The sequence below is a fragment of the Pangasianodon hypophthalmus genome, chromosome 26 (genome assembly GCF_027358585.1).
Source record: "Pangasianodon hypophthalmus isolate fPanHyp1 chromosome 26, fPanHyp1.pri, whole genome shotgun sequence".
Lineage (NCBI taxonomy): Eukaryota > Metazoa > Chordata > Actinopteri > Siluriformes > Pangasiidae > Pangasianodon > Pangasianodon hypophthalmus.
The window spans coordinates 5345151-5372746 of NC_069735.1; the positions used below are offsets into that span (position 1 = coordinate 5345151).

At 38.1% G+C, this 27596-nt stretch overlaps 2 protein-coding genes and 1 long non-coding RNA gene across 3 annotated transcripts; 1 reads left to right on the forward strand and 2 right to left on the reverse strand.

Annotated features, from left to right (window-relative positions):
* Nucleotides 1–3053: 3053 nt before the first annotated feature.
* LOC113537465 (sodium/potassium-transporting ATPase subunit alpha-1) lies at nt 3054–17509 on the reverse strand. The gene is made up of 22 exons (XM_026931934.3): nt 17322–17509; nt 11089–11208; nt 10931–10990; nt 10586–10789; nt 10379–10492; nt 10162–10296; nt 9953–10070; nt 9520–9788; nt 8283–8591; nt 7775–7909; nt 7490–7682; nt 7200–7375; nt 6988–7124; nt 6746–6896; nt 6479–6647; nt 6239–6393; nt 6029–6152; nt 5688–5833; nt 5487–5617; nt 5291–5392; nt 5024–5115; nt 3054–4701 (listed from the first exon to the last, which is right to left on the reverse strand). The coding sequence occupies exons 1-22, from the start codon at nt 17331–17333 to the stop codon at nt 4673–4675; spliced, it is 3081 nt and encodes a 1026-aa protein (XP_026787735.1). The 5' UTR covers nt 17334–17509; the 3' UTR covers nt 3054–4672.
* Nucleotides 15477–18820, forward strand: LOC117596163 (uncharacterized). The gene is made up of 2 exons (XR_004577332.2): nt 15477–15871; nt 15987–18820. It is a non-coding gene; the product is annotated as an uncharacterized LOC117596163 (long non-coding RNA).
* On the reverse strand, nt 18821–26404 carry LOC113537466 (sodium/potassium-transporting ATPase subunit alpha-1). The gene is made up of 22 exons (XM_026931936.3): nt 26280–26404; nt 25999–26112; nt 25791–25850; nt 25417–25620; nt 25031–25144; nt 24802–24936; nt 24599–24716; nt 24241–24509; nt 23245–23553; nt 22547–22681; nt 22270–22462; nt 22002–22177; nt 21759–21895; nt 21535–21685; nt 21249–21417; nt 21008–21162; nt 20789–20912; nt 19971–20116; nt 19740–19870; nt 19510–19611; nt 19147–19238; nt 18821–18964 (listed from the first exon to the last, which is right to left on the reverse strand). Exons 1-22 carry the CDS (start codon nt 26289–26291, stop codon nt 18936–18938), a joined length of 3075 nt encoding a protein of 1024 aa, XP_026787737.1. The 5' UTR covers nt 26292–26404; the 3' UTR covers nt 18821–18935.
* Nucleotides 26405–27596: the final 1192 nt, after the last annotated feature.

Here is a 27596-nt window from a genome sequence, read left to right on the forward strand (position 1 = left end):
AGCACAGACTGAATGGCCGACAGTTGCACTTTTTCCACATTCTTTATGCTTTGCCTAAAACATATCATGTCATCCAAATAATTCTGCACATTTGGAATATCTTTCAAGATTATCAAAATCATTTTTTGGAAAGCTGATGTGGCAAATACAAATCCATACAGAATCCTGCAGAAACGAAATAACCCATCAGGGGTAATGTCACAGCTGTCTGGGTGTGGTGGAACCTGACAATAATTACTTTAAGTCAATAGTAGAGAAAACAGTAGCTCCTAACAGTGCGGAAAGTAATTGCCTTGTTAGGTTGGCACAGCAGAGGATGAAATTTTCACTTGGCACATGAAACCAATGCAGCCTACAGCAGGAGACCCAGGAGTAGTGGAGAGCAGCAACACAGGCATTGAAGGAGAATCAGGTGAGCTAGGGTGCAAAGCAGGCAGAATAGCATTACCTTCAAAGTGCAGCTGAAGGGTAGATAAGTCCTTCCCTACCCTTCTATTAAAGCCATACTTGTTTAGTCTTTTTCTGATTGTGCTGTCATGAACATAAATATTTAATGTGATTATTTTGCAGAGGCCTGTAGGTCACATGATGTAGATCTTGGGTTTTTCTTTATACCTCTGAGCATTAAACAGACTGACCTTGGACTGAATTTGCTGGGACACCCACTTGTGTACTGGTCGGCGTCGTAGTTATGTACTGTCTGTTCTGTCTTGTGCTGTCTGCACATGTTTGCACTTGTGCACTTTACGTTTAATTTATGTAATTTATGCAGTCCCCGTAGTTCTGTGTTGTTCTGTGTTGTCTTATGTGGCACCTTGGTCCTGGAGAAACGTTGTTTCGTTTCACTGTGTACTTGTATATGGCTGAAATGACAATAAACTCCACTTGACTTGACGTGACTTGACTTGAGAAGATTGGCAACTGTCTTGAAAGCTCTCCATTTGTAAACAATCCCTCTGACTGTAGAAAGCTGAATTTCAAATTGTTTGGAGGTGACCTTATAACCCTTCCCAGACTGATGAGCAGCAAAAATTGCTTCTGTGAGGTCATGGCTGCTGTCCTTTCTTCTTGGCATGCTGTTGACACACTGAACTGTTTTGCTTTTATAGGGGTAGTCACACTTATTGATGATTAACAAATCTTGTGCATTTCTGAATGTTGGTTTACTTTTTGGGAAAAAATGAATACATATTGAAATCTGTTGTGTTTTCTGTTATAATCTGAGGTTATTTATTTGTTTATAGAAGTTGGTGAGGCCCACACGATTGATATTTAGGCCCTGATAAATTAAGGATGGTGTACTTTCTTTTTCCCATGACTGTATATAACATAGCACTTATATCACACTCCATAAAGTATAATTTTTAACTAATTTATGACACATTCTGTATAGTCTTTATGGTGACTAGAATGAATGCAGTGTACGAATTTCACAGTTTTACTGTGCATATGACTTACACTGATCAGCCATAACATTAAAACCACTTGCCTAATATTGTGTAGGTCCCCCTTGTGCTGCCAAAACAGCTCTGACCCATTGAGGAATGGACTCCACAAGACCTCTGAAGGTGTGCTGTGGTATCTGGCACCAAGATGTTAGCAGCAGATCCTTTAAGTCCTGTAAGTTGTGAGGTGGGGCCTCTATGGATAGGAATTTGTCATGTTCCTCAAACTATTCCTGAACAATTTTTGCACTGTGGCAGGGCGTGTTATCCTGCTGAATGAGGTCACTGCAATTAGGGAATACTGTTGCCACGAAAGGGTGTACTTGGTCTAGAAGTAGCATCTACATGAATGCCAGGACCCAAGGTTTCCCAGCAGAACATTGCCCAGAGCATGACACTGCATCTGCTGACTTGCCTTCTTCCCAGAGTGCATGATGCTCACATGCTCATTGTAGGCACTTTCAGCGGTGGACAGAGGTCAGCATGGGCACTCTGACTGGTCTGTGGCTATGCAGCCCCATACGCAGCAAGCTGCGATGCACTGTGTTCTGACACCTTTCTATCATAGCCAGAATTAACTTTTTCTGCAATTTGTGCTACAGTAGCTCTTCTGTGGGATCAGACCAGACAGGCTAGCCTTCATGCCCCACATGTATCAATGAGCCTGAGGCGCCCATGACCCTGTTGCCGGTTCACCGGTTGTCCTTCCTTTGACCACCTTCGATAGGTACTAACCACTGCATACCGAGAACACCCCACAAGACCTGCCGTTTTGGAGATGCTCTGACTTAGACATCTAGCCATCACAATATGGCCCTTATCAGAATTGCACAGATCCTTACACTTGCCCATTTTTACTTCTTGCTATAGATCAACTTCAAGAACTGACTGTTTACTTGCTGCCTAATATATCCCACCCCTTGACAGGTGGCATTGTAATGAGATAATCAGTGTTATTCATTTCACCTGTCAATGAATATTGAATCTTGAATTTTGCCCTCTAGACGAAACACATAGACTACGTTTTTTTTTTCCAGCCCAATCTTACAATTCAATTACAGTCCACAAAACAATATTAATTTGTTGATTCTAAAGTAATGTGGTGGGCTGGATGGGCCTTTATCAGGCAGATTCTGGCCTGTGGGCGATATGTTTGACAATTCTGCCCTGAAGAAAACATTTCCCAAAAGAATTTATACCCAAGTCTCACTATTTCTTCAGCAAATAATCTCACCAGGGTGCTGTAATGTACCCAAGAACTGCTGCTTGTGATGGTAGACTCGGATGATCATACTGGTTTAAAAGGATGTTCAGTAACATCTTTATAGTACGCAATTGTGAAAGAGTAACGATTTATAATCCCACAATCCCAGGATGGGTTTTCTTTTGAGTCTGGTTCCTCTCAAGGTTTCTTCACGTCGTCTCAGGGAGTACTGTCTTGCCACTGTCGCATCTGGCTCTCATTAGGAATCCAATTCTACCTCTGGATTTCTCTAAAGCTGCTTTGTGACTGTCTATTTCTAAAAGCACTGTACAAAAAATTGAGTTGAACTGTACATTGCCTACATAAACTGGGAAAATTACATAAAAATTGCTCAGGAGACACTGTAACCTTTTGTCTTTTTATTGGATTCATTTAACAGTCTTCATTCACATAGGGAATGCATTTATAGTAATGACTTACATATCAAGGAGGTCATAAACAGAAGATGATTGGCAAGCTCATATTTCCTGCATTTTATTAAGGTTTCAAAAAGTGGTAAAGCCTAAATTAGGCAGAAAAGATGACTGTACACACGTTACCTGGTCCCAGAGCACTTCCTCTGCCTCATGATAATCTGACTTCACACTGGACCCAGTTGCTGTTTTGTTTGTATAATTCTTAATTCTCTAAAATTCATGCAAAATCATGCACACTAAATACATGGTTTAAAATACAAATTACATTTTTTTTCTGGCTTAATGTCATATCAGGCAAAAGCATACTCCTACATAAAAAGTAAACTGGGTTCATGCGTATTCTTACTGTGCCAAACAATAAAATGTGCTGCAATACATTTTTCATCTTAATGATCTTTTAAAATGCTTTTGGGGGAAAAAAGAAAAAGTTTGACGTGCCACTGTTTCATTTGGTTTATCAAATATTTGTAAATCAATTAAGCACAGCACAGCTGAAAGAGTGTAGCTCACACTGTAACCTAGACAATTATACAGTTGTTAATGGTCTTACCAGTGTTGGTCTCAGTTTTATAGTAACTGAGGAAATATTTGGTTAAGTGGAACAGATCGCGGAAATAAATAGCTAATTTGCTAATTTAATTCACATACACAAAGGAAACAAATCTTAAGCAAAAATGACCTCTGTAGCCAAATGTGTCATTAAATGAAATTAGACAGTACCAGAGCCCATCTGCTTAAGATTTCCTTTGTGTATGTGAATTCCAAATATTCACGTCATGATCACATAATGTGAATTTAACAGAATTAGCTTCAAACATGAACAGCTTTTGCTTATATGCTGGGGCGCCACGGTCATTTAGGCTTAAACATGCTTCCCTCCAAAGTATATAAAGAGCAGACTTTAAAACCCACCCCTGAGTTGGAAGCACAGAAAGACAGACCTCAATGGCTCCAACTTGGTCTGTAAAGCTCACAGATCATTTTGCACCATGAAAGCCTTAAAGCTATAAATCACGCCTATAAACTTAGTTTATCCCACTTTCAGAAATGGATGGCAGAGCTAATAGGGGTGTACTGAGTAAAACTACTTTTTTTTTTTAAATTTTAGATTAGTCAATTCACAAGAGGAGAGAAGAGTAACAAAAACAAACAAACAAACAAACAAAAAAAAGATCTAGTCAGTGGGCACTTTAAGGCCCTTGAGCAAGACCCCTTCAAACTGCTCAGCTCTATGCTTGTATCCTGTATAAATTTTTAGGTCTATTTGGACAAAGTGTCTGCCAAATGAATAAATGTAAAGCATCCAAATGTGGGAAACGACTGGGAGTTTATTTATATCACAATTTCAATTTTAAAAACGTAGAAAATTGGTCCGGCTTCAGAAACAAGGCACGCAATGTCTTGGTTCATGATCTCCATGTTCGTGTCAAGCATTCCCTAGAGATGTACAGATTTTTGTGTATATAAAAAAAACTGAATTACTGAGGTTAAATTCCAAGCAGCAAGACAGCCATGCAAATAAACTTGTGCAATGTGGACAGGATGCTTTAGTAATAGGTCTCTCTCTCCACCCAACCTACAACAAAATAAACACTCCTTTAGTCATCACAAATCTAGTATAGAGTGCATGATTCAAAGTAAAATATAACTGCTGAAAATTCATTACCATTACTATTTTGTACTATTTAATGTTGCTCCTGATTTATATATAAATATATAAATTGTTAAATCACTTGTTCTTTACATGAGCATTTGGGATACATTACATTAGGGATAAAATTAAAACTATATCCGGATTTCTGTAAAGCTGCTTTGTGACAATGTCCATTGTTAAAATTAAATTGAATATATAAATTAAATTGAATGACACAAATGTAAGTTTGTTTTTTCACACTCACCTCCTGGACTGCGTCGGATGATAAGCTTTCGGATTTCATCATAAATAAAGATAAGAAGTGAGTAGGGGAAGGCACAGAACCACCAGTTTGGTCTGGAGAGGCAAGATCAAAAAAGATTTAATGCTAGTAAAACACATCTATTTACAACTCTTTACATGTTGGTCTCAATAAAAGAGATAAAAGCTGAAAAGATGAAATTTGTAGTTCCTCATATTACCAATCAGTACATGTAAGCATATATAAGAAAGGTGACCATAAGGATCTTACTTTAGGGGATACATTCTAAGGGCAACATCCATTCCCGGGCAGTAGGAGAGGAAAGCTGCCAAAGCAGTCTCCTCAAACAGCCCAAAGATGAGAATTTTGTTCCTGCATTAACAAGAAATTGTGAACACAGATCCAGATAAATCAATAGTTGAAAATTTTGAACACTATTCTAGGATGTATTATGGTCTCTACTTACTTCATTCCTTGCTGGAAGACAGAGTTCCTCCTGGTCTTACAGATGATCAAATCTGCCCATTGCACAATTACAATACTGATAAAGAATGCAGTGTGGCATGTGAACTCCACGATCTTCCTCTGCTCATATGTCTGGAAAGGAATTTGAACACATTAAAACATGAAACTTTGAAATGAAAAACTGAAAAAGAATTTCACTCACCCATTGCTGTCCATAACTGTCTTCCAGATCATTGATATATTTGTCATCCCAGAACACACGTATACCCAACAATGTAGAAGGCAAGAATCCATTTTCAGCCAGAATTACAAAGTAAGTAAAGAAGCCAGCAAGCGCCTGAATCATACCTGTGAGTGAAAACCGGGGACATAAGTGATCAGCATATACCAGTGTTGCTTTGGATGGGGGGAAATCACTTATGACTATTTTTGGAGAATTTGTTTAAATGGAGTTTGTGCTCAATTGTATTACATGCATGTGAAATGCATGTAAATAATGGAAAACAATTTTGTTAAAATCAGTGAAGTGGCAGAGGTTCTTACCAATCTGTCCATAGGCCATGCTAATAAGCCTTTCATTAACCAGCTTGTCCGTCTTGGGGTTTCTGGGTTGCCTCTTCATGATGTCACTCTCAGCAGCCTCATAGGCCAAGGAAATTGCAGGGACCTGGGAGAAGGGACAGTGTTGATAAGGCCCAATTTAAATGTAAAACAATTCTGTTAAAAACAAGCTCTTGCTACAATTATGCTTACCATGTCTGTACCAAGGTCTATGCAAAGAATGGTGACTGTGCCCAGAGGAAGAGGGATGTTTGCAATTATAAACAGAAGAAAAGGTGTGATCTCAGGAATATTACTCGTCAGGGTGTAAGCAATTGACTTCTTCAAGTTGTCAAAAATCAGGCGGCCTGGTAAAAGAAAAGTCAATGCTGGGTTATAATATTTTGCAGCTGAAATATCAATTATTGCTATGATTTGCTTAGTGTCCTATACCTTCTTCTACTCCAGTAACAATAGAAGCAAAGTTGTCATCCAGGAGAATCATATCAGCAGCCTGTTTGGAGACGTCAGATCCAGCAATACCCATTGCTACTCCAATGTCAGCCTTCTTCAGGGCAGGAGAATCATTAACACCATCACCAGTCACAGCCACAATGGCACCCTGTTACAATAAAATATAAACTTGTAGACCATTTCATTTCCATTATTTCATTCATTATTCTCTCCGCAAAATTCAACTTTGAGGTCATCAGTGATTACCTGTCGCTGGCAACCTTCCACAATAATCAGTTTTTGCTGAGGAGAAGTTCTGGCAAACACAATCTCAGTGTGGTGTTTCAAGACATCATCTAATTGCTCAGGGGTCAGGTCCTTAAGATCACCACCATGAACCACACATGCCTTGGCATCTCTGAAAGCAAAGTCAGTGAAGAACAGTTGACATGCACATCATATCATCACAGACCCTATAAGAATATCCAAATACAAGAACTGCCCACTACCTTGGGTTGACCTCGTTTATTGGGATGTTCAGACGAGCAGCGATGTCTTCCACAGTTTCATTGCCTTCAGAGATGATACCCACACCCTTAGCAATAGCTTTAGCTGTGATTGGATGGTCTCCTGTAACCATGATAACCTAGGACAAGGTACAAGTTGTAAAATTCAAACCATTCTACAAACAATTCCACTTCCAGTAGGCAAATCATTATACCTTGATTCCAGCACTCCTGCACTTGCCAACAGCGTCAGGTACTGCAGCACGAGGAGGATCAATCATGGACATGAGTCCAACAAAGCACAGGTTCTCAGTGGGGAAGTTCACCTCATCTGTATCAAACTGGAAGTCCTCAGGGAACTGATCATCAGGAAGATTGTAATGGCAGAAACCTAAACGGATCATGATTTGTTAACAACAAACATCATACTTAACCCTTTTTTTGTAATAACTCAACCACACAAATTCTTGACAGAGCTGCATTTATAGTAACAACAAAGTGTTACCCAGCACTCGCTCTCCCAGGCCCCCCAATTCTAAGTAGGCATTCTGGAAAGCATCCTTCAACTCATCATCCAGTGGTTGCTCTTTTCCTTGAAGCATAATAGTTGAACATCGGTCCAAAATCCTCTCGGGAGCTCCCTTCATTACTAGCAGGTGTTTGGTCTCTCCATCACTGGGGTTCTTGTGGATTGACAGCTAATGCATAAAAAAAGCCCATTGTAAAAGACATTAGCAAATTCATACTTATAGAATGCAAGCAAATTGCCTAAGTACATAGATCATATTACCTGGTATTTATTGGTGGAGTTGAAAGGGATCTCTGCGATCTTTGTGTATTTATCCCTCATCTCTTTCACTGAACCACAGCAAAGCTCAATACACTTCAACAGGGCAGACTCTGATGCATCACCAGCTGTATCTCTCTGTGGAACAGAGTTATGCATTTAATTTCAGTGTTATAAAGGACATCTGCAAAGAAAGGCTATATGTAATATTACTAATTCAGTTTAACTGCACAATAAACACTAAATTACCCTAATGACAAAAGGTGAATTGCAAACTACCTTTTATAAGAAAACATGTTTGCTACAGTCAGCCTTTGGAAAATGATTCACAAGGAACAAGCAATAGAAAGCAGAAAGTGTTTAACACTTGAGCACGAGTAGAAAAACAAGGCTGATAAGTAAACATCTTGGAGAAATGGGTAAAATAATGAATATCTGACATTAACCTTTTATGGTACAACTCACCAAAATGTGTTTTACAAAAATGTGTGCTTATAAACAATATGAATACCTTAAGGATTGGAACATTATCTTGATCTGCAAGGAAGACTGCACGGTTGCAGAGGCCAGCAATTCGAGCCAGGCCAGCCCAAGTGGCAGAGCTTCTGTCAAAAGAGGTTCCACTTTGGTTCTCTGTGGTATCTGCTTCATGAATTTGATTGTCAAACCACATATGTGCCACGGTCATACGATTCTGAGTCAGAGTTCCTGTCTTGTCTGAGCAAATAGTGGAGGTGGAGCCAAGAGTTTCTACAGCTTCAAGATTCTTTACCAGACAGTTCTTCTTCGCCATACGTTTGGCAGTTAAAGTCAAACACACCTGTGCACAGGGACAAAAAGGGACTGATTAGAACTTGGTTAATAACCTGGTTTATGGAAGATTGCATCTTTCACATGCAAATTTTTCACATGATGAAAAATAGCATGTTCAATGTCAGTGTTTTCCATAATGAATGTTCACCCACTAGTGAGTCTGCAACATGACCGCCGATGATGTATTATGGAAGCGCCACCGAAACAGCCTAAGAGATATTTATCCCAAATCGAGCTCAAGTGTAGGAGGTGTGACACTCTGTGTAATCACCTGACAATGACCGTCACTGACAGGCTGCATGAATCTACAGTGCTGGGTTTGTTACACCTGACTCACAGTGACACTTCATACCATTCTGTGTTTTTCTTATGACTGCAGGGGGTACTGTTGCACGCTTTCAAAAAAATCTCATATAATTTGTTATCATAACATTTGTTAACTAATAAGACAATAGAGATGCCAGAATTGATTTTTTTATTCTTTGAAATATTTTTTAATACCTGCATCTACAATATTTGTTTCTACATTTTGTTGAGTTAAAATGCATCAATATGGGACAACGACCCAGATAGTGCATGCTCACCTGATAACAAGAACATTAAAGAGAGCTAAAGAAAAGGTTTACTTTTCAAATACCTTAACAGAATGCACTTGTTTCATCACTATTTTGTTTTTATATTGTATTTTGACAGGTTTTCTTTATGCCTTTTAGCTTTCAATCAGTATTATATACATTATAGTATTATAAACATATTTGTGACAAAGTTTACTCTTTGTCAGTTTACTCTTCCAGAGCATCTGAGATTCAGATTGCATGCACGCAATATCAGAATCCAGATTCAAATTAGTCCTCTTCATTTGTGATCGTAGTAGTAAATCAAAGTCATGGTACATACTACAGTATTTCAATACTATTGTTTAAACTGGTACTCACAGTAACGGTAGCCAAGAGACCCTCTGGCACATTTGCAACAATGATACCAATGAGGAAAATGACGGCCTCTAGCCAGCTGTATCCAAGAATCAGTGACAGAATAAAGAAGGACACTCCAAGGAAGACAGCCACACCAGTGATAATGTGGATGAAGTGCTCAATCTCGATAGAAATGGGGGTTCGGCCAACTTCCAAACCAGAGGCAAGAGTAGCAATACGGCCCATCACAGTGCGATCACCAGTGTTGATGACAATACCTCTAGCTGTACCTAAAGGGAAAAGAAATATATTTAATATAATACAAAATATATTATAATAATGAAGAATTACATGAACATGTTCATGCTAATTTTGGTGAATACGGTGAGGTTATGTTGACTCACTTTATACACAAATATATAATCAATATTATGACTATGGAACAGAACTGTACCTTCTACACAATTGGTCGAAAAAAAAGCAATGTTCCTTGTTTCCAAAGGATTTTCATTAGAGAAGTCTGGAGTACGAGTCTGGGGCTCAGATTCACCAGTGAGTGAGGAATTGTCCACCTAAAAATGAGGAAGTCCTCAAATGAGTCACGATAAACAGTTAGAAAATGAGGCTGTCATTTTCTTCTGACTGCAGTTAAGTTATGTTCACCTTGCATCCATGGGCAGAAATAATACGCAGATCAGCAGGAATTCTATCTCCACCCTTAACCTCCACAAGGTCTCCAACAACCACATCCTCTGCATTGATGCTCATTTTCTCACCATCACGGATGACCAAGGCTTGCTAAACAACAAATCATTAACATAATAAGGAACAGATGGGTTTTACAAGTTTGAAATGGGAAAGAAAATACCATTTTCAGTACCTGAGGAACAAGATTCTTGAAGGAGTCCATGATCTTTGAGCTCTTAGCCTCTTGATAGTATGAGAAGCAACCAGTGATCATAACCACTGCAGATAACACAATACCCAGGTACAACTGTAAGGCATTGAGACAGAGGTTGAACAAAACAGGGATCAATCACCTTTGCATATAACATGCCTCCAATACTTTTATAATAAATATCATTACATTATCATTTGCTGGTTCATCTTCTGAAGCTGCCTGAATTCCATATGCCAGGAAACAAAGAATAGCTCCAATCCACAGAAGAGTGGAGAATCCACCAAAAAGCTGTTTGCAGAATTTGACCCATTCTGGGGTTGTGGGAGGGGGGGTCAGAGCATTGGGTCCATCACGTGCAAGAATCTCTTTTGCACGAGCGGCAGTCAATCCCTAGTCAGGAAAATATATAGTTAAACCCAAAAGGTACCAAAACACAGAATAAAGAATAAGTTAATACAGAACCTTAAGATGATGTTCTACATATCTATGACACAATCACAGACAAAAGTGTCTAAACAAAAGCAGGCTTACCCTGGTAAGATCGGTGCTATACTTCCTGTTAAGCTCTTCCAGACTCAGCTTATGATCATCCTATAAAATATTTACGTTTGCAAAAAAATCTTTTAGATTGTTACACTTAAAGTTTTGACCGAAAGATTTCACACATCATGTGCAAAAAGCTGACTCACCAAGTCCACTTCCTTTTTAAGTTCATCCATATCCTTATCCTTGTCCTTCTTGCCCTTGGGCTTGGATTTCTTGCCCCCCTGCTCTGAGGTGGCTGCCAGCTCATATTGTTCCCGACCTTCCTGTGATAGACCAAACAGGCATGCTTAAAATTTTGTCCACTACAAAAACTTTATAATACAACATAAATAAAATTATTTAAAAAAAAAAAAACACACACAAAAGGCCATTTTTATTGCTTCACAATAAAAAGTATACGCAATACACACACAGATGTTACACAGAGATATTATGCAACCAAAAGCTCAACTAGTGACGATCAAGGTAATTTCAGCCTAACATCACTCATCGTAGATCTTAAAACTAGATATGTGCGTGGGACTGTTTTTAAATCCTAATTTAGACCATTCCCATCTTTATTTTCGCTTGTACCCACCCAAAATATTTTCTAATGAACTTAGTTGTTTCAATAGCCCAAAATATTAAAAATAAGTCATTTATACCACACTGATCCTGACCAGAATAGAATGAATGAATAAATGATTGAATGAGTTAAGCCCAATTTACACAAGACACAGTGGCCTTTGTTCATGACCATCATATCTGTCACCTGCTACCACCAAGATGAGAACAAAAACCATCCACTATAGTAAAACAAATGAATGTGACACCATCACCACATGGTAACGTGTGTTCAGGACTGTTTTTGCAAGTTGTAACTAGGGTGAATTCAGACTTATTTATTTAAACAAAAAACAGTTGTGCAAAGAAACAGCTGTAGGTTGAACAGTTTGGATCCATTTCTGAACAAGGAAACTGGTAATCATGATTTTATTAGGGAAAATAGTCCAGAGGAAAAAAAATAATTTCCATCTAACCAGTGGGCAGTGGTGGCTGAATGGATAAGGCTCTGGATTACTGATTGGAAGGTCAGGGGTTCAAGCCCTAGCACTGTGAAGTGGCTGCTGTTGGGCACTTGAGCAAGGCCCTTAACCACATCTGCTCCAGGGACACTATCATGATGCATCATTGCAGCTGACTCTGTGGTCTGACCCCAGGGTCCTAGCAAGCTGGAATATGTGAAAAACTGCATTTTATTTGCTCTGCACAATGACAATAAAGTGGAATCTTATATTCAAAGTTTACTGCAATTCTTTCCTGAATCATAGCCTCTGACTCTTACTGGAGTCATTTGTTAAGCTGGATATGCTCTTAGCATGGAGCAAACTAAAATAATTCTCCAAACGCTTGAGTTACTCTTTACAAAGAAATATCTTACAGTTCAACATAAAGTACCCATTGTGTCTACAGATATATATTTAGGAAGTACTGTAAAGAATCTGAGAAATTAGGAACTTAAATCAGATGCTGAATAAGCAAATACTTTAGCACATGATAGTATTTTGAGTTTGTGTCATTTTGGATTTCTCTGAAGACTTAAAAACAACCTGAAATTAAAACTGGCCTCTATAATTTCATCTTGAATCTACATCATATATTTAACCATGACATAACGATAAAAGCCCTAATATATATACTGATGAAAAAACTTTTCTTATTAGCCCACGGCCCTGCTAATATGTAGACAATTCTAAATGCAATAGCTTTCGGACACCTTAAGGTCTCCCAATTTTTAGAGTACATCAAAAAACAATATATATATAAAACTCACTTCGTTATTAGTTGTCACTGAGCAAAAGTTTTGCCAGACCACCATCAGCTGGATAGCATTTGTCACACAAGTGTCAATAGATGTATGTATATCACAAGATGTCCCTGGTATCACTCACTGCTTGATAGATAAGGGGAGCAAGATTGAAATTCATCTGGCTAGACTCAAAAGTGGGGGACTGTCAGTCAGTCAGTGAGAGAAAATGGCTCTTCTAGGCTGGCCTGCAGGTGGTCTGGCAAAAAAACTCATTGAATTTACATTATTCAATTGCGTACATTGGTTCCATGAGAATGAACTGTGTTACGGTAACACAATTTGTTTTTGCACATCCAACAATATTTGATTGTGTATTTTCAAAACCTAAATAACTCGCTCACCTCAGCACAGGACCAAACATGGATTGCTGGGATAGTCAGGCAGCAACATCTATCACTACACTATTTTACCACACATGCTTTAATCACATTGGTTTAATGCTATAGTTATTTCTTGTAGTCAGCACTAACATCCTTGCAATGTAACTGGATCATGTTAATACTACATGAATTGATCACACTCACTCATATATAATTCAAACTAGTAATTAGAAACGTGTTTAAATTAAATTTAATATGAGCAATGAAATCACATTTAGATGAGAAACTTTATGTAAACTATACGTAATGTTCTCTTAAACCTGACCGATCACATATTCCCTTTTTCGTACTGTAGCTCCTTGCATGTGAGCGTTCAGCAATGGGTCTCAGTCAGTCAGTGAGCGAAAATGCCTCTAGGCTGGCCTGCCAGGTGGTCCAGCAAAAAAGAAAAAGATTTCCATTTCTCACTTAAAATTGCCTTAAAATCCTACTAGATCCAAATGTAGCCCTTTTAGAGTTAGAAGACACCTTTAAAAACAAATTGGCTACCTTGACACAAGTGAAGATTCTGAGAAGCAAGTGCCCATAACATGATTTTGCTCCTCATTTTAACTCCTCATTTATAAATAAGGCATCAGTATGAATGGGAGCACACTTTGTAATTAGACGTGGTAACACAGATCAAGCAGACCTGAAGTAGATATGGTATAGATCTGGGGTATTCAACTAAAATTTATAAAGGTCCAGTTACATAAAATACCAAAATAAATTCCTTGCTTACAAAGGTCCTGAAAAGCAACTAACATATCTGAATGGTGACCACAGTTACCTCTCAATGCTTAATAATTAATGATTAATTTATGTCTATAAATAAGAATTTGTACTGATTAGGCTATGTTTTGTTTGGTGGGGTCACTTTAGGTTACCACTTTTGACTAGCGTGGACTCTGAACACAGGAGGATTTCATGTGGGGAGAATATCTTCTGTTTTTGTCATCAACTTTTTTTTTTAATGACAAGCCATATCGTCAGTTAGTTAATCGGGTAAACAGAATGAAAGGTCTATTAAAATGATAATTTAAAAAACAAAAAAACATTTGTTTAAAAAAGTTTTTTTTCACCACAAAAAAAAGTACAAAATTTGCCTTTATATATATATATATATATATATATATATATATATACACACACACACACACACACATACACACACAATATATAAATATATATATATAAAATGTCACAATTACTGGGAAAGAGTATCCATGTTGGAAGAAATGGTAATATCTTCAGTACTTTCAGAAAAACATATTGCGACAAAATACTGTAATATATATCATATTCACATTGCTCAGCTCTAATCTAAAGACCAATAGATTTGCAGTCACAACACTGTGCATCAACAACTCTAAATAATTCTAGGTTGTTTTTGGTCTTACTGTGCATGGTCTTATCTGTCTGCCAGCATGAAGGGAAATAATTTGCTATACTAGCCGCTAATAATCTGTGTTTGTAATCAAATACACCAAAACATTCAACAATATCAAGCCCTACAATAACAAAAAGTAATTTATCATACTATTTGTCTTAATACATAAATAAACAAACTAAATGGCATGATCACACCACTCTGAATCTGTTTAAACAGGCTGCTCAATTACTTTAACCAGACAGAAATAATGAACTAGATTCATTCTTTGTGCCCACTTGAAAATGTCATTTGTTTGCATTGCCCACTTTGCTGATCAGCCAATCAGAGAACTCATTCCCTAACCAGCCGCAGACACTGATTCAGCCCTGACAAGGGCTAACTAGTGCTACCGGTGTGGAACACAACACAAAAACTGTGAGCAGTCGTCAGTTACTCACGCAACACCGTCCCACAACCAACAGTTCTTCAACATAGGCTTACCAGGGCCAGCTAACTTGGGTTTAAACATTGAAAACAAATGACTACATAAATGCATAACCATTATATTAGTGCAAGAACATCAGGACTATGATAAGACATCCCACAAAAATGCTTCACAGAACGAAAGCTGTCTAAATTCCATCTACTTCTTTTTCTCTTCTTAAATCCATTTTAATTAAAGTTCTTTTTAGTAGATACATTAAATAAATTATTAATTGGTTATATCTGGGTTTGAAACAATTCAACAATTCAATGAAACAATTCATCTTTACGTGATATCTGTACAACGTGCTGTGCATGTGCACCATTACACCATTACACCATCCCCCCAGGGGCACTAGAGCCACACCTCTAGTCATTTCGAAAGGAGAAATCACGTGTTAAACATAACGCCCTTCATTTAAAAAAAAGGGAGGGGGGAGGGGATACTCTATAATGGCAGAACATTTTACAAGGTTCACAATATTCCCCAACAGCAGCAGAGCAGAATCGAATATTTAGGGAGAAACATGTTACGACACATTGCATCTGCTCCTTTAGGCCAAGCACCAAAAAAGGAAAGGGCTAAGCCAGCCTCCAGAGAGAGGCGGGGCGGCCGCTCCGCTCACTTGTAGAGACGAGAAGGCCAGTAACAAAGGGTCTCACAAGTAGCGAGTGCTGAATGGAAAGAATGTTAAACTCTTTGGAGAGACGTGATGGCCTTACACTCTGCGTAAACACTCAAGGAAAAAAGGGGGAGGGGCAATGAGAGGACACAGCTGTGCCCAAACACCTGTTCCTAACGCTAAGCTGCTGCCAGTTATAAAGCTGGAGAGAGAGAGAGAGAGAGAGAGGCCGTGTGGAAGGTACACATACACCGAGAGAAATGAACATGTCTGTGGTAAAATGTAATTGTTTTTGTTTAACTTTAAATGGAATTATTAGTTTAACCTTTACTATGCCATTTCCCTGCTCTTTCAGCCATGACTGGGAAGGAAAATTCATAATCACTGCTACTAAGCATATGGAAAAGCGAAAAATGTATTTGTTTCATCCTAAAACACACCCTGAGGAAGGCATCAGCTGTGGGGGTTGTAGCGGAGAGGAAGGAGGAAGGGGGCGTTGTTCAATGCACCAAACCACATCTCAAAGATGGCCCTGGCTGTGAACGTGGGACTGAAGCGTGCTGGCGATGCTGCTTGCTCCAGCTTCCGTACAGATCAAAACCGCTCGAAATCGCGCGTAACTCAGGCATCGGTTACATTAAAAACACACAGTCAACACAAGAGAATAACGTTTTCTTCTTTTTTTAAACGAGAGTAGCGTAACACATTTTCCGCTTGTATAATAATCGTATAGTGTACACGATTGTATAGATTAAGTAATGAGAAATCGTATGAAATGAACGCGTTTTGTGTAGTTTTCTTGCGGGAGCTCCTCGGTTTTGGCTCGTGGCAGGATTTTGCATGATGGGTGGGTGAGGGGCGGTAAAAAGGAGGAGACATGATGGCTCCATGATGGCTCCATGTCTCCTACACCACCGTCCACACACTGAGGCAGACAGAAAAACGCGCTTTGCCAGCGTCAGCTGAAAATTGCAGGTTACATTATGAAGCACAGGACAGTGGGCAGTCCACACTGTTGCATCAGTCTGCTCAGGGGCCGCAGCTGCTCACGGTCTGCGCTGAGAAAATGAAATTGTGCCATTACTGAAGGCTCAATGAAGCCCATAAGCGCTTCTGGTAAATTTCCATTCCCTACCTTTCAAACGTGTCGCAGGGAAGTCAGAATCAACGTGGCAAGCTATATTACGGGAAACCTGATCCACATTTCCAAACCCCAGTATAATGATGTGTCACACTTTGCCGACTGTAAGATTTCGATGAGGTGAGCGGGTCATTACTGTGGTCACAAGACTCATTTTCCTTCAACGCGCATTCAAATAGGCCAAAGCAACCTCGCCGCCATCTCTGAACAACTTTCACCTCTAAACTAATCATCTTTACTGAGCCTGGACATTTTACCTCACCGCAGTACATTCAAGTTCACTTTCTTACACGAGAACCTGTTGCTCTTTACATCCAATACTGAGTTATATTTAACATCTGGCAAGCTCTACATTAGTCTAAGCCTAAATCCAGCGACTGAAAGAACTGCGGAAGTCCTGTCTGAAGAAGGCATCTATACTATCGATGATCTGTTTACCAACAACAAATCAGTAGCCTACAATAGCTTATTATGCTTAACCAAAAGCATTTTCTTGTCATTAAAATATATATATATGTATTGAATAAAAAATACTAATCACACACTTACTCCGCGTCCCATTTTACGCCTTTGGGGTTTAAATAGAGTAGAGAAATATTGTCTGTTCAATCCAGATAGTTAAAAAATAAATAAAGTCACTAAATAAAACTTCCCGTTGGCTTGACACAGGCGCCCCTGAATGCGTCCCGGCCACACGTGTCACTCCACCCGGACACGCACCGACCTCCGGCGGCGGCGCGCGGCTCCACACTTATATACCGCGACTCCTTTTTCTCGTGACGTCTGGTTCCTTTGCCATGGTAACATGGAGTAGGTGGAGTCTGCGACAGTGAGAGGGTCTGCTGCTGCTGTAGTGCACTTTATAAAGTGAATTCTTTTCCGGCGCTTTCAGCCAAATTAAGCAGTAGATTGTGGAAAAATATTTAGGTGGCTGAAATGTTATACTTCTTAGTTAGGCTTTCAAGATATTCCGTTTTCCAAAAAACGTTCTTTTGAATTTCACATAAAAATATAAAGAAATTCAGTAATGTTTACCAAGATAGAGTAACAAAATATATTTTTCCTTGTTGAGTTGAGTTTATTAACTGACCAGTCAAGTGTAACTTCCATATAGGCTTATAGAAAGTGAAAACTAAAAATATCAAATATTTACACACTGCAGGCTTTAACCTATAAATGTGTTGCCGTGGAAACAATCATGTTCCACCCCCATTAGAGCAGAACAATGTCCCCTATGGGGGAATGTTAAACTGCTGCAGTAATAAAGAGACCTTAAAGGCCTGCTTCAGTTCCAGGATATTTTGCATGATTATCATATGATAATGATCATAGCTCCACAAATGCATATATCTAGATCTTAAAAAAAAAATAAATAAAAAAAAAGATATATGAGATGATTTATCTACTGCAGTGGCAGAAAGTAACACTCTTGGATACCCAGAACAGAAGCCTTCTCTAATAGCCGCTATAATCAGATGTTATCAGTTACAGGCTGTTTCTTCTTATCTAATTGGTTTGCAGAAGTGTAGCTGAAATTGTATTATATGACACTAATCAATACACTAGGTAGATAAGTTTGTATGTCAAAGATATATTCAATCAGGACTTTCTTGGCATGCCTTTTGTATTCCTAAGCTAACATATGTTATTGCTGTGTCAGCAATTTAATCTTCTATTCACTACTCTCTCAATCAGTTTTAGCACAGTCATAGTGATTCATTCTCTTTGGAGCACATGACTTGTTCTGATACAATACGTTTCATCCAAATAAGAGATGCTTATATTGCACAGTTATGAGTTTGTTATGACACATTGCTGTATTATTATGCTTGTCTTTTGGAAACAAGTATGCAGTGTTTGTTTCTGCTGTTGTGCTTGCATGAAATAGGTCTCTTCTTTTTTTTGTATTACTTCATGTGGCTAAAGATAGACAGTCAGTCTAGCAGTCTAGCTGTGAGGCCTACATATATAGGCACAGGCATGATTTTATTTGTGGATAATAATGTTTTATCATGTACGAATGAAATATAATAAACACATCATACACATTGTGTTTTTTCTGAGTTGAAGTCTGATATTTATTGTATAAATAAAAATGCTTTATTTTCAGCATTGCACAATGATTGACTGTGTGTGTGTTCATAGCAGAGGGGTCACTGTGGTTTAATAGTATGTCTCTTTTTCTAGCCAACCTAAAAAGGGGGAAACAGAAATTAGGGAATGCCCCTTGTTCATGGAATCACAGATTTTCATAAAATCAATTTCACAAAAATAGTATGTGTGTGATTTCTTTTTCTATATTTATTTACTATTGAATCTGCATTTATTGGTATATATCGATAAAGCAGATAAGGTACATGATGCCTGTTCTTACCTCCTGGGTTCCGCCGAAGGTAGTATTTTCTGACCTCGTCGTAGATGAAGATGAGGAGTGAATAAGGTACAGGACATAACCACCACCATGGTCTAAAAGAGATGGACAGGGAACAATACAGCTGTAATGATCAAGTATGGTGGGTGGGTTCGAGTTAGATTTTGGATTTAGATTGCTGTTTGTCTGCACAATGAACTTAGGACATAATGCAATAGAAATGTGTGACTACATCATTACATCATACAAACATCGTATTACAGCAAAACCAAAATAAAGGAAACAATCAAATTTCTTCTATATCTTCTAATCATTTCTCTGGAGAAAAATAACTTTATAATTATTTGCAAATAAAACTGTACTTACTTCAGTGGATACATTCTAACAGCAACATCCATGCCTGGACAGTATGACAGAAATGCAGCCAAAGCTGTTTCCTCCATAAGGCCAAAGTTAAGGACTTTATTTCTAAAGAAAGTTTAGAATCAAAGATGAATGAAATCCCTCACAGTCTATACTGCATTGATGAAATAGGAATTACAATAAAATGCTTCATTTTCTCTGATAGCTTGATATCATTTATATGTTATACATACTTCATTCCCTGGTGTATCAGTGAGTTTGTCCTGGTCTTACAGATGATTAGGTCAGTCCATTGTACAATCACAATACTGACAAAAAAAGCAGTGTGACATGTGTACTCCACAATTTTTCTGCGCTCATAAGTCTGAAAAAAAGAAAAACGAAAAAACGAACACTTAGAGAATTTTACCAAATGAGACCTTCCTAATCTTTAATTCTTGATTGCACTGATATATATTACATACCCACTGCTGGCCATAGCTGTCCTCCAGCTCATTGTTATATGGATCATCCCAATTTACACGCAGTCCAATCAGAAACAAGGGCAGGAATCCATTCTCAGCAAGGATTACAAAGTAAGTGAAGAACCCTCCAACTGCTTGCATCATCCCTATAATAGAAGAGCAAATCAAACTCAAAATGAACTTTATATTGATTCGTTCATCTCTAAGTTCTTTATCCTGGTCAAGGTTGAAATCCAGAGTCTTTCCCGGGAACACTGGATGTGAGAGGGGAGTACAACTTGGGTGGGTCACCACATTACATTACAGGGCCCCATGGACACAAAAATTCACATGTTGGCGCAATTTTAGAATAGCCAATTTGCATACTCACATGTTTTTGGGTGGTTGGAGGAAACTGGAAGAAACCAAATTTGGACATGGGAAGAGCATACAAAACTCCACACAGACAGTAATCCAAACTCTAGATCAAATCGTGACCCTGGAGCTGTGAGCTGGCAATGCTACTCACCACACCACCATGTGGCCCACAAACATAATAATTGTGGTTAAATGGTGGAAATGATTCCTTTGCTAAACAAATCTCGGTAATTTGATGATAACTTTAGTAAATGCATTTTACTTAGGTACAGATGAATATGTACCAAGTCAGGTGAATATATATCTTTAATCTTCTCATAATTCTTCTCGTGGACAGTTGCCACTCTTGTAAGTACATATTTCCCTCATTATGCAATAGTAATTCTGACTAAGAAATCATCTGTGAGCAATAAACCATGCTTAGACTTATGAAAAAAATGTGTTACGCAAAAATAGTTTACCAATTTGTCCATAAGCCATACTGATGAGCCTTTCATTGACTAATTTGTCTGTCTTGGCATCTCTGGGCTGCCGCTTCATGATATCACTCTCAGGACCTTCATAGGCCAAAGAAATAGCTGGCACCTGTATGATTAATATAAAGCCACAAACACACACACAATTTATACATATATACATATATATAAATATGTTTATTCATGAAATGTCCTCATTCTTACCATATCAGTTCCTAGATCAATACATAAAATAGTGACCGTGCCCAGAGCGAGAGGAATGCCCGCAATAACAAAGAAGAGGAAGGGTGACATCTCAGGGATTTTACTTGTCAGTGTGTATGCAATGGATTTCTTCAAGTTGTCAAAGATCAGTCGGCCTGGTAAGATAAGTATGCTCAATGTAATTTCAATGTGAGGATTCTGTTTTACTTATAAAATGCAATTACAGTTTCAGATTCTCTACCTTCTTCAACTCCAGTAACAATAGAAGCAAAGTTATCATCCAGGAGAATCATATCAGCAGCCTGTTTGGAGACGTCAGATCCAGCAATACCCATTGCTACTCCAATGTCAGCCTTCTTCAGAGCAGGAGAATCATTAACACCATCACCAGTCACAGCCACAATGGCACCCTATTGGAAGGAAAGATAAAAGATACATAAAAGTAAAGAATTAATCAGTTTTTATATTTTAAATTTTATAACAGTTAAACTGTAAAATTATTGCCAAAAAATTGTTTGTTATTGTACCTGCCGCTGGCAACCTTCCACAATAATGAGTTTTTGCTGAGGAGAAGTTCTGGCAAACACAATCTCACTGTGGTGTATTAAGACATCATCCAGCTCCTCTGGGCTCATATTCTTTAGATCTCCACCATGGACCACACAGGCCTTTGCATCTCTGCAAAGCAAATTTTCTTTAGTATTTCATAAAAGTGAACAAATACACAGAAAATTTACAGCTTTGTGCTTACCTGGGGTTGACTTCTTCCACAGGGATGTTCAGACGAGCAGCGATGTCTTCTACAGTCTCGCTGCTTTCAGAGATGATACCTACACCCTTAGCAATGGCTTTAGCTGTGATTGGATGATCACCAGTAACCATAATAACCTAAAAATACAGACAATTCTTGGATTACCGTAGCACGGTTATGATATTATGACTCCTGCATCCAACATATGGCACATGCAAATGAGATTAATAAATAAGGCAACACCTTGATTCCTGCACTCCTGCACTTAGCTACAGCGTCAGGCACAGCAGCACGAGGAGGATCAATCATAGACATGAGGCCAACAAAGCACAGATTCTCAGTAGGAAAATTCACTGTCTCAGAGTCAAATGCAAATCCTTCAGGAAACTGATCATCAGGAAGGCTGTAATGGGAGAATCCTGCAAGAAAAATTATTTGTCCATTTGTCTTTGTATAGCCTACATTGCACCTGGAGAAGGAATTGTCAAAATTCTACATTAATGTGCCTTACCCAGCACTCTTTCTCCAAGACCACCCAGTTTCAAATATACGCTATGGAAAGCATCCTTCATTTCATCATCCAGGGGCTGTTCTTTTCCTTGAATCATAATGGTTGAACATCGGTCCAGGATCCTCTCAGGAGCTCCCTTCATCACTAGCAAATGCTTGGTCTCTGAAGAATTGGGGTTCTTGTGGATTGATAGCTATTGTACACCAGATCAGTTAATGTTAGCGCTCCAGTACCTTTCAATAGTCAATATTCAAAAAATTGAATGAAAGCATAGTACCTGGTATTTGTTTGTGGAATTGAAAGGGATCTCAGCAAGTTTTGCATACTTGTCTCTCATGTCCTTCACTGAGCCACAGCAGAGTTCAATACACTTTAATAGAGCAGACTCTGATGCATCTCCAGTGGTGTCTCTCTGCAAAAGGTGCAAAGTTTGAAATGACACAAAATATTTGCTTACAAATACTCTCACCCCTCAACTCCCAGAAATAAGACTGGGAGTCTTAAAACATAACTTAAAACTATATGATATAACTCTGCTCAGTTTGCTAATCAAAGAGATCTGATGACTGTGCAGATATTTTTTAATGATTAAAAGATAAATAAACCTCTAGGCTTATACACACCTGGTCCCTACTGGTTTGCTTTTGCTCATTAGTTTGCTCAGACTTGTCTGATAAATACTATGTGGGTGGTGCATAAAAAAATTAGCCTTGTGATTGTTGAGGGTAAAAATTAAAATTAGAAATTCAGGTGAAATAAATGTAGACATTGGAAAGTCTGCAATTATTAATACTTTGTAAAATTATGTTGAGTGCCCCAGAACCAGCATTAACCTAATTTCAAAATAAATCCCTGGATTTAAGATTCCTGGGTTTGTGGCTTTAATTCCAATGTTGTTTGGATGACACCTATATTTATACAAATATTACATTAACATTATACTAAGCTTCAGTGATGACTTTTACACAGACATACCTTAAGGATAGGAACATTGGCTTGATCTGCAAGGAAGACTGCACGGTTGCAGAGGCCAGCTACACGAGCCAGGGCAGACCAAGTGGGAGAGCTTCTGTCAAAGGAGGTTCCACTTTGGTTCTCTGTGGTATCTGCTTCATGAATCTGGTTGTCAAACCACATATGTGCCACAGTCATACGGTTCTGAGTCAGAGTTCCTGTCTTGTCTGAGCAAATAGTAGAGGTGGAGCCAAGGGTTTCTACAGCTTCAAGATTTTTGACCAGGCAGTTCTTCTTCGCCATGCGTTTGGCAGTTAAAGTCAGACACACCTACAATCATCAAGTGAAAACTGAGTATTGTTCTTGTTGTGTACACTGAGAAAAACCTGAGAAATGCAGAAGTTAATTGCTTTTTATGAATTTCATGCAGGTGATAGATTGGCAACATATAGACTCAGACAAGATATCTAATGTTTCGAGAATAAACAACATTAATATCACCATAACATGCACATCATGTTTAGCATAGTGAAAGATATTTGTATGGTGCCATGTTGTCAAGTACTCTATATCTGCTTATTGTGTCTTAAAATGTAGAAATAACCATATATCAGTTGGCCAATTTTAATTATAGAATCTATCTGTTTTCTGTACCACTTATCCTACACAGGGGAGCCTAGAGCCTATCCCAGGGAGCTCAGGGCAGGAGACACCCTGGACAGGGGACCAGCCCATCACAGGGCACAACTGCATACACACAGAGACATTGTAGAGATGCCAATCAGCCTACAGCACATGTCTTTGGACTCAGGGAGGAACCCCCCCAGCACAGGGGGGACATGCAAACTCCACACACACACACACACACACAGCAGATGCAGGAATTGAACCCCCAACCCTAGAGGTATAAAGCAAGCACGCTAGCCACTAAGGCACAAATCTAGTTGGACATGTATTAGAAGCACACAATTAGCATTGCCTAACATATTTCAAATAATATTAAATGATTTTACGTACCGTTACTGTGGCAAGTAAACCTTCAGGCACGTTAGCAACAATGAGCCCTATGAGGAAGATGACAGCTTCCAACCAGCCATATCCAAGAATCAGGGACAAGATGCAGAATGTGCCACCCAGGAAAAATGCTACACCAGTGATGATGTGGATGAAGTGTTCAATCTCTATGGCGATTGGTGTCTGTCCAACTTCAAGGCTTGAAGCCAGGATAGCAATTCTACCCATCACAGTGCGATCACCTGTGTTGATCACAATGCCTGTGGCAGAGCCTGAGGAAGAATTGCATAATGCATCACACATTTAAATTTTATTTACCTATTTATCCAAAATAAATGACAATTTTCATGCTTTCTTGTACCTTCAACACAATTTGTAGACAGGAATGCAATATTCTTTGTCTCTAAAGGATTTTCATTAGAAAACTGAGGGGTACGGCTTTGAGGCTCAGATTCACCAGTAAGGGAGGAATTGTCCACCTGAAAGGGTAAGGAGAAATTTTAATTTAGTCAAACTTAAAAATGGCTTTCTTATAGGACAATCGGTGATTACTTCCTCTCTTACCTTGCATCCCTGTGCAGAAATAATTCGGAGATCAGCAGGAATTCGATCACCACCCTTTATTTCCACAAGGTCACCAACAACCACATCCTCCGCATTAATGCTCCTCTTCTCACCATCACGAATAATCAGAGCTTGCTATAACACAGTGTTTTCAGTTCCAATAACTTTTGTGTATGTGCAGCAAGTGAAATTTGTATTCGCAATAAAATTAAGTTATATGTTCATATACCTGTGGAACAAGTTTCTTGAAGGATTCCATAATCTTTGAGCTCTTAGCCTCTTGATAATATGAGAAACAACCTGTGACCATCACCACTGCTGCAAGTACAATACCCAGGTACAGCTAAAAGGGGGAAATTATATATATATAATGTATGTATGTAATACATGTATGTAATGTATAATGTATATATATATATATATATATATATATATATATATATATATATATATATGTATATATATATATATATATATATATATATATATATATATATATATATACACACACACATATAGTAGTGCTTTATTATTGAGCCATATCCTGTTAATCATTTGTTCCAAGTTTTACAATGAATAAAGTAAGTCAAGATTTTACAATCTTCTGCTTCTTACATTATCATTTACAGGCTCACTCTCTGTGGAAACCTGTATCGTATAAGCCAAAAAGCAAAGGAAAGCTCCAATCCACAGCAGTGTACAAAAGCCACCAAATAGCTGTTTGCAGAACTTGACCCATTCTGGGGTTGTAGGAGGAGGTGTCAGAGCATTGGGTCCATCACGTTCAAGGATCTCCTTTGCACGGTAATTGGACAAACCCTTAACGTAATGAAGAAAGAAGTATTTGAGTGTTAATGTAAGCAAATGCTGTCATAAATCTATTTTATTGTTCCTAAGTTTAAAATGTCAAAATTCTTGTAAGTTCCCTCAGTGTTCTGTGTAAAATAAAATAGATTAACAAACATATATCACATAATTTTACTACTCACTCGACTGAGATCAGTGCCATATTTACGCTGAAGTTCCTCCAAGGTCAACTTATGATCATCCTGCATGGTAGAACAGTTATTTCAAAAACATTTTAAATGTACTTTTCAGACAAGTGCACATATTTAAGTATCTTAACAATTGTTAAGTTGATAAGTACAGTTTTCACTCATGCTGGACATTATTGGAAATTTTGGAGCAATTCCTCACCAAGTCCACTTCTTTCTTCAGTTCTTCCAGGTCTTTTTTATCTCTCTTTCCTCCTTTCTTTCTTTTTCCCTCATCGTCAGATGTTGACGCCAACCTGTACCTATCATTCCCTGCCTGTATAAATGTTTAAAGAAACGGTAAACATACAAAAAAACGAACACTTCAATTATAAAGTCAAAAGTCATTACTTTAAAAAATAAAATCAAGACAGATCCAAAAGTGATTAGAAGAGCTGTACAATTACAACAACAATCCACTGTACAACTGTACAATCCACTTACTCCTAACCCCATTCTTTTCCAAAAACTGACTATTTCCCCCCTTGTACTTCTCCCCTTATTTTCTTCAGAGAGACATTAGAGACTCTGTGTCTCAAAATCAGGTGTGTCAGCCTTTATACTCCAACATCTCACCTGGATGAAGAGGCGGAGATTCGAATACAGTTGGGACATACAGGCAGGTCATTTGAACATCTCAATGACAACCAATCAAAGATCTTCCTAAACATCTAGGAAGTGGGTAAGTTTTTTGTGGACACATTTAAAAGTATTTTAGATACACAAGATGTTTATACAGGTAGGTCGTATGAAGTCCTCAATGACAATTAATTGCTACCTTTGCTATATCTAAAAATAAGCGTATTTAAAAAAAAGAAATAGATTAATTTAAAAATAATATTATTAATCCAATTTATTACATGTATAGGAAGGGAAAGTTCCAATGATATGAACTGTATCATTTTTAGTTTGGCTGAACTATAACAACTGAACAATTGATTAATTTAATAAGTAGTCCTGGGTTAGTTTGGTAGACTAAGAATGAATCGATGGGAACTATCAGCCTGTGTTAATATCAACATTCAGTTTGTTTATCTGACATCACATTTTTGAACAGTGTAAATTAGAACTGGTCAGTTTATTTTAATTGGCTGTTTCATACTATGAGGCATGAGGAGATGTGACCTTTTGACACACTTACAAACATGGAAATCTCCTCATAATTTAGCTGCCATTAAGGAAGATACATTAAAGCTTAAAATTCACTCATTATTGCAGAAGGTTTACTGTAAACTATTCTTTGCACTATAGTAAGAGCAACTGTATACAAAATGGTGTCATCTTCATATGGACAGTGTAGATTTGTGAACAGTTCAGTGTTTATACATGAACATTTAGGATGTGGACTTGTGTGTTTGTGGACAAATTTGTAAGTACTTTGGTTCTTGTCATTGAGAACTTTAGATGACCTATCTGTATGGATGAAGGTTGAAGAAGGTATAATTCAATTTTCCACCTGTACTCCAAAATCCTCCTCTTCAGGTGAGCTGGTAGAAGTGCCAGAGAAGAGGTCTTGGCAATCTCAGAGATTGTTGGTCTTGGTAAGTTCACAATAATTACAGTGTAGAACACAGTTAGTAATTGCTATGTCTCAGGAAACTATAATATATAGTGTGGTGTCATATTTTCCTCTATGTCTGCTTTTAGATTATATAGTATTACAAGGAAAATGCAAAAATTATTAGTTGAAAAAGAAGGAAATGATCTGTCTTGCCTGACAGAAAATCAGTTAATAAAATGGGGAAAACAAAATTTGAAAAG

Coding starts and splice junctions, on each gene's coding strand:
- LOC113537465 (XM_026931934.3), bottom strand. Junction 6,394..6,478: donor TGTTACTGGAGTAGAAGAAG/GTATAGGACACT, acceptor TTCTTTTACCAG/GCCGCCTGATTTTTGACAAC. Junction 5,393..5,486: donor GTCTTCCAGCAAGGAATGAA/GTAAGTAGAGAC, acceptor TTGTTAATGCAG/GAACAAAATTCTCATCTTTG.
- LOC113537466 (XM_026931936.3), bottom strand. Junction 25,145..25,416: donor GTGAGCCTGTAAATGATAAT/GTAAGAAGCAGA, acceptor TCCCCCTTTTAG/CTGTACCTGGGTATTGTACT. Junction 18,965..19,146: donor CCTTCGGCGGAACCCAGGAG/GTAAGAACAGGC, acceptor CCCCCTTTTTAG/GTTGGCTAGAAAAAGAGACA.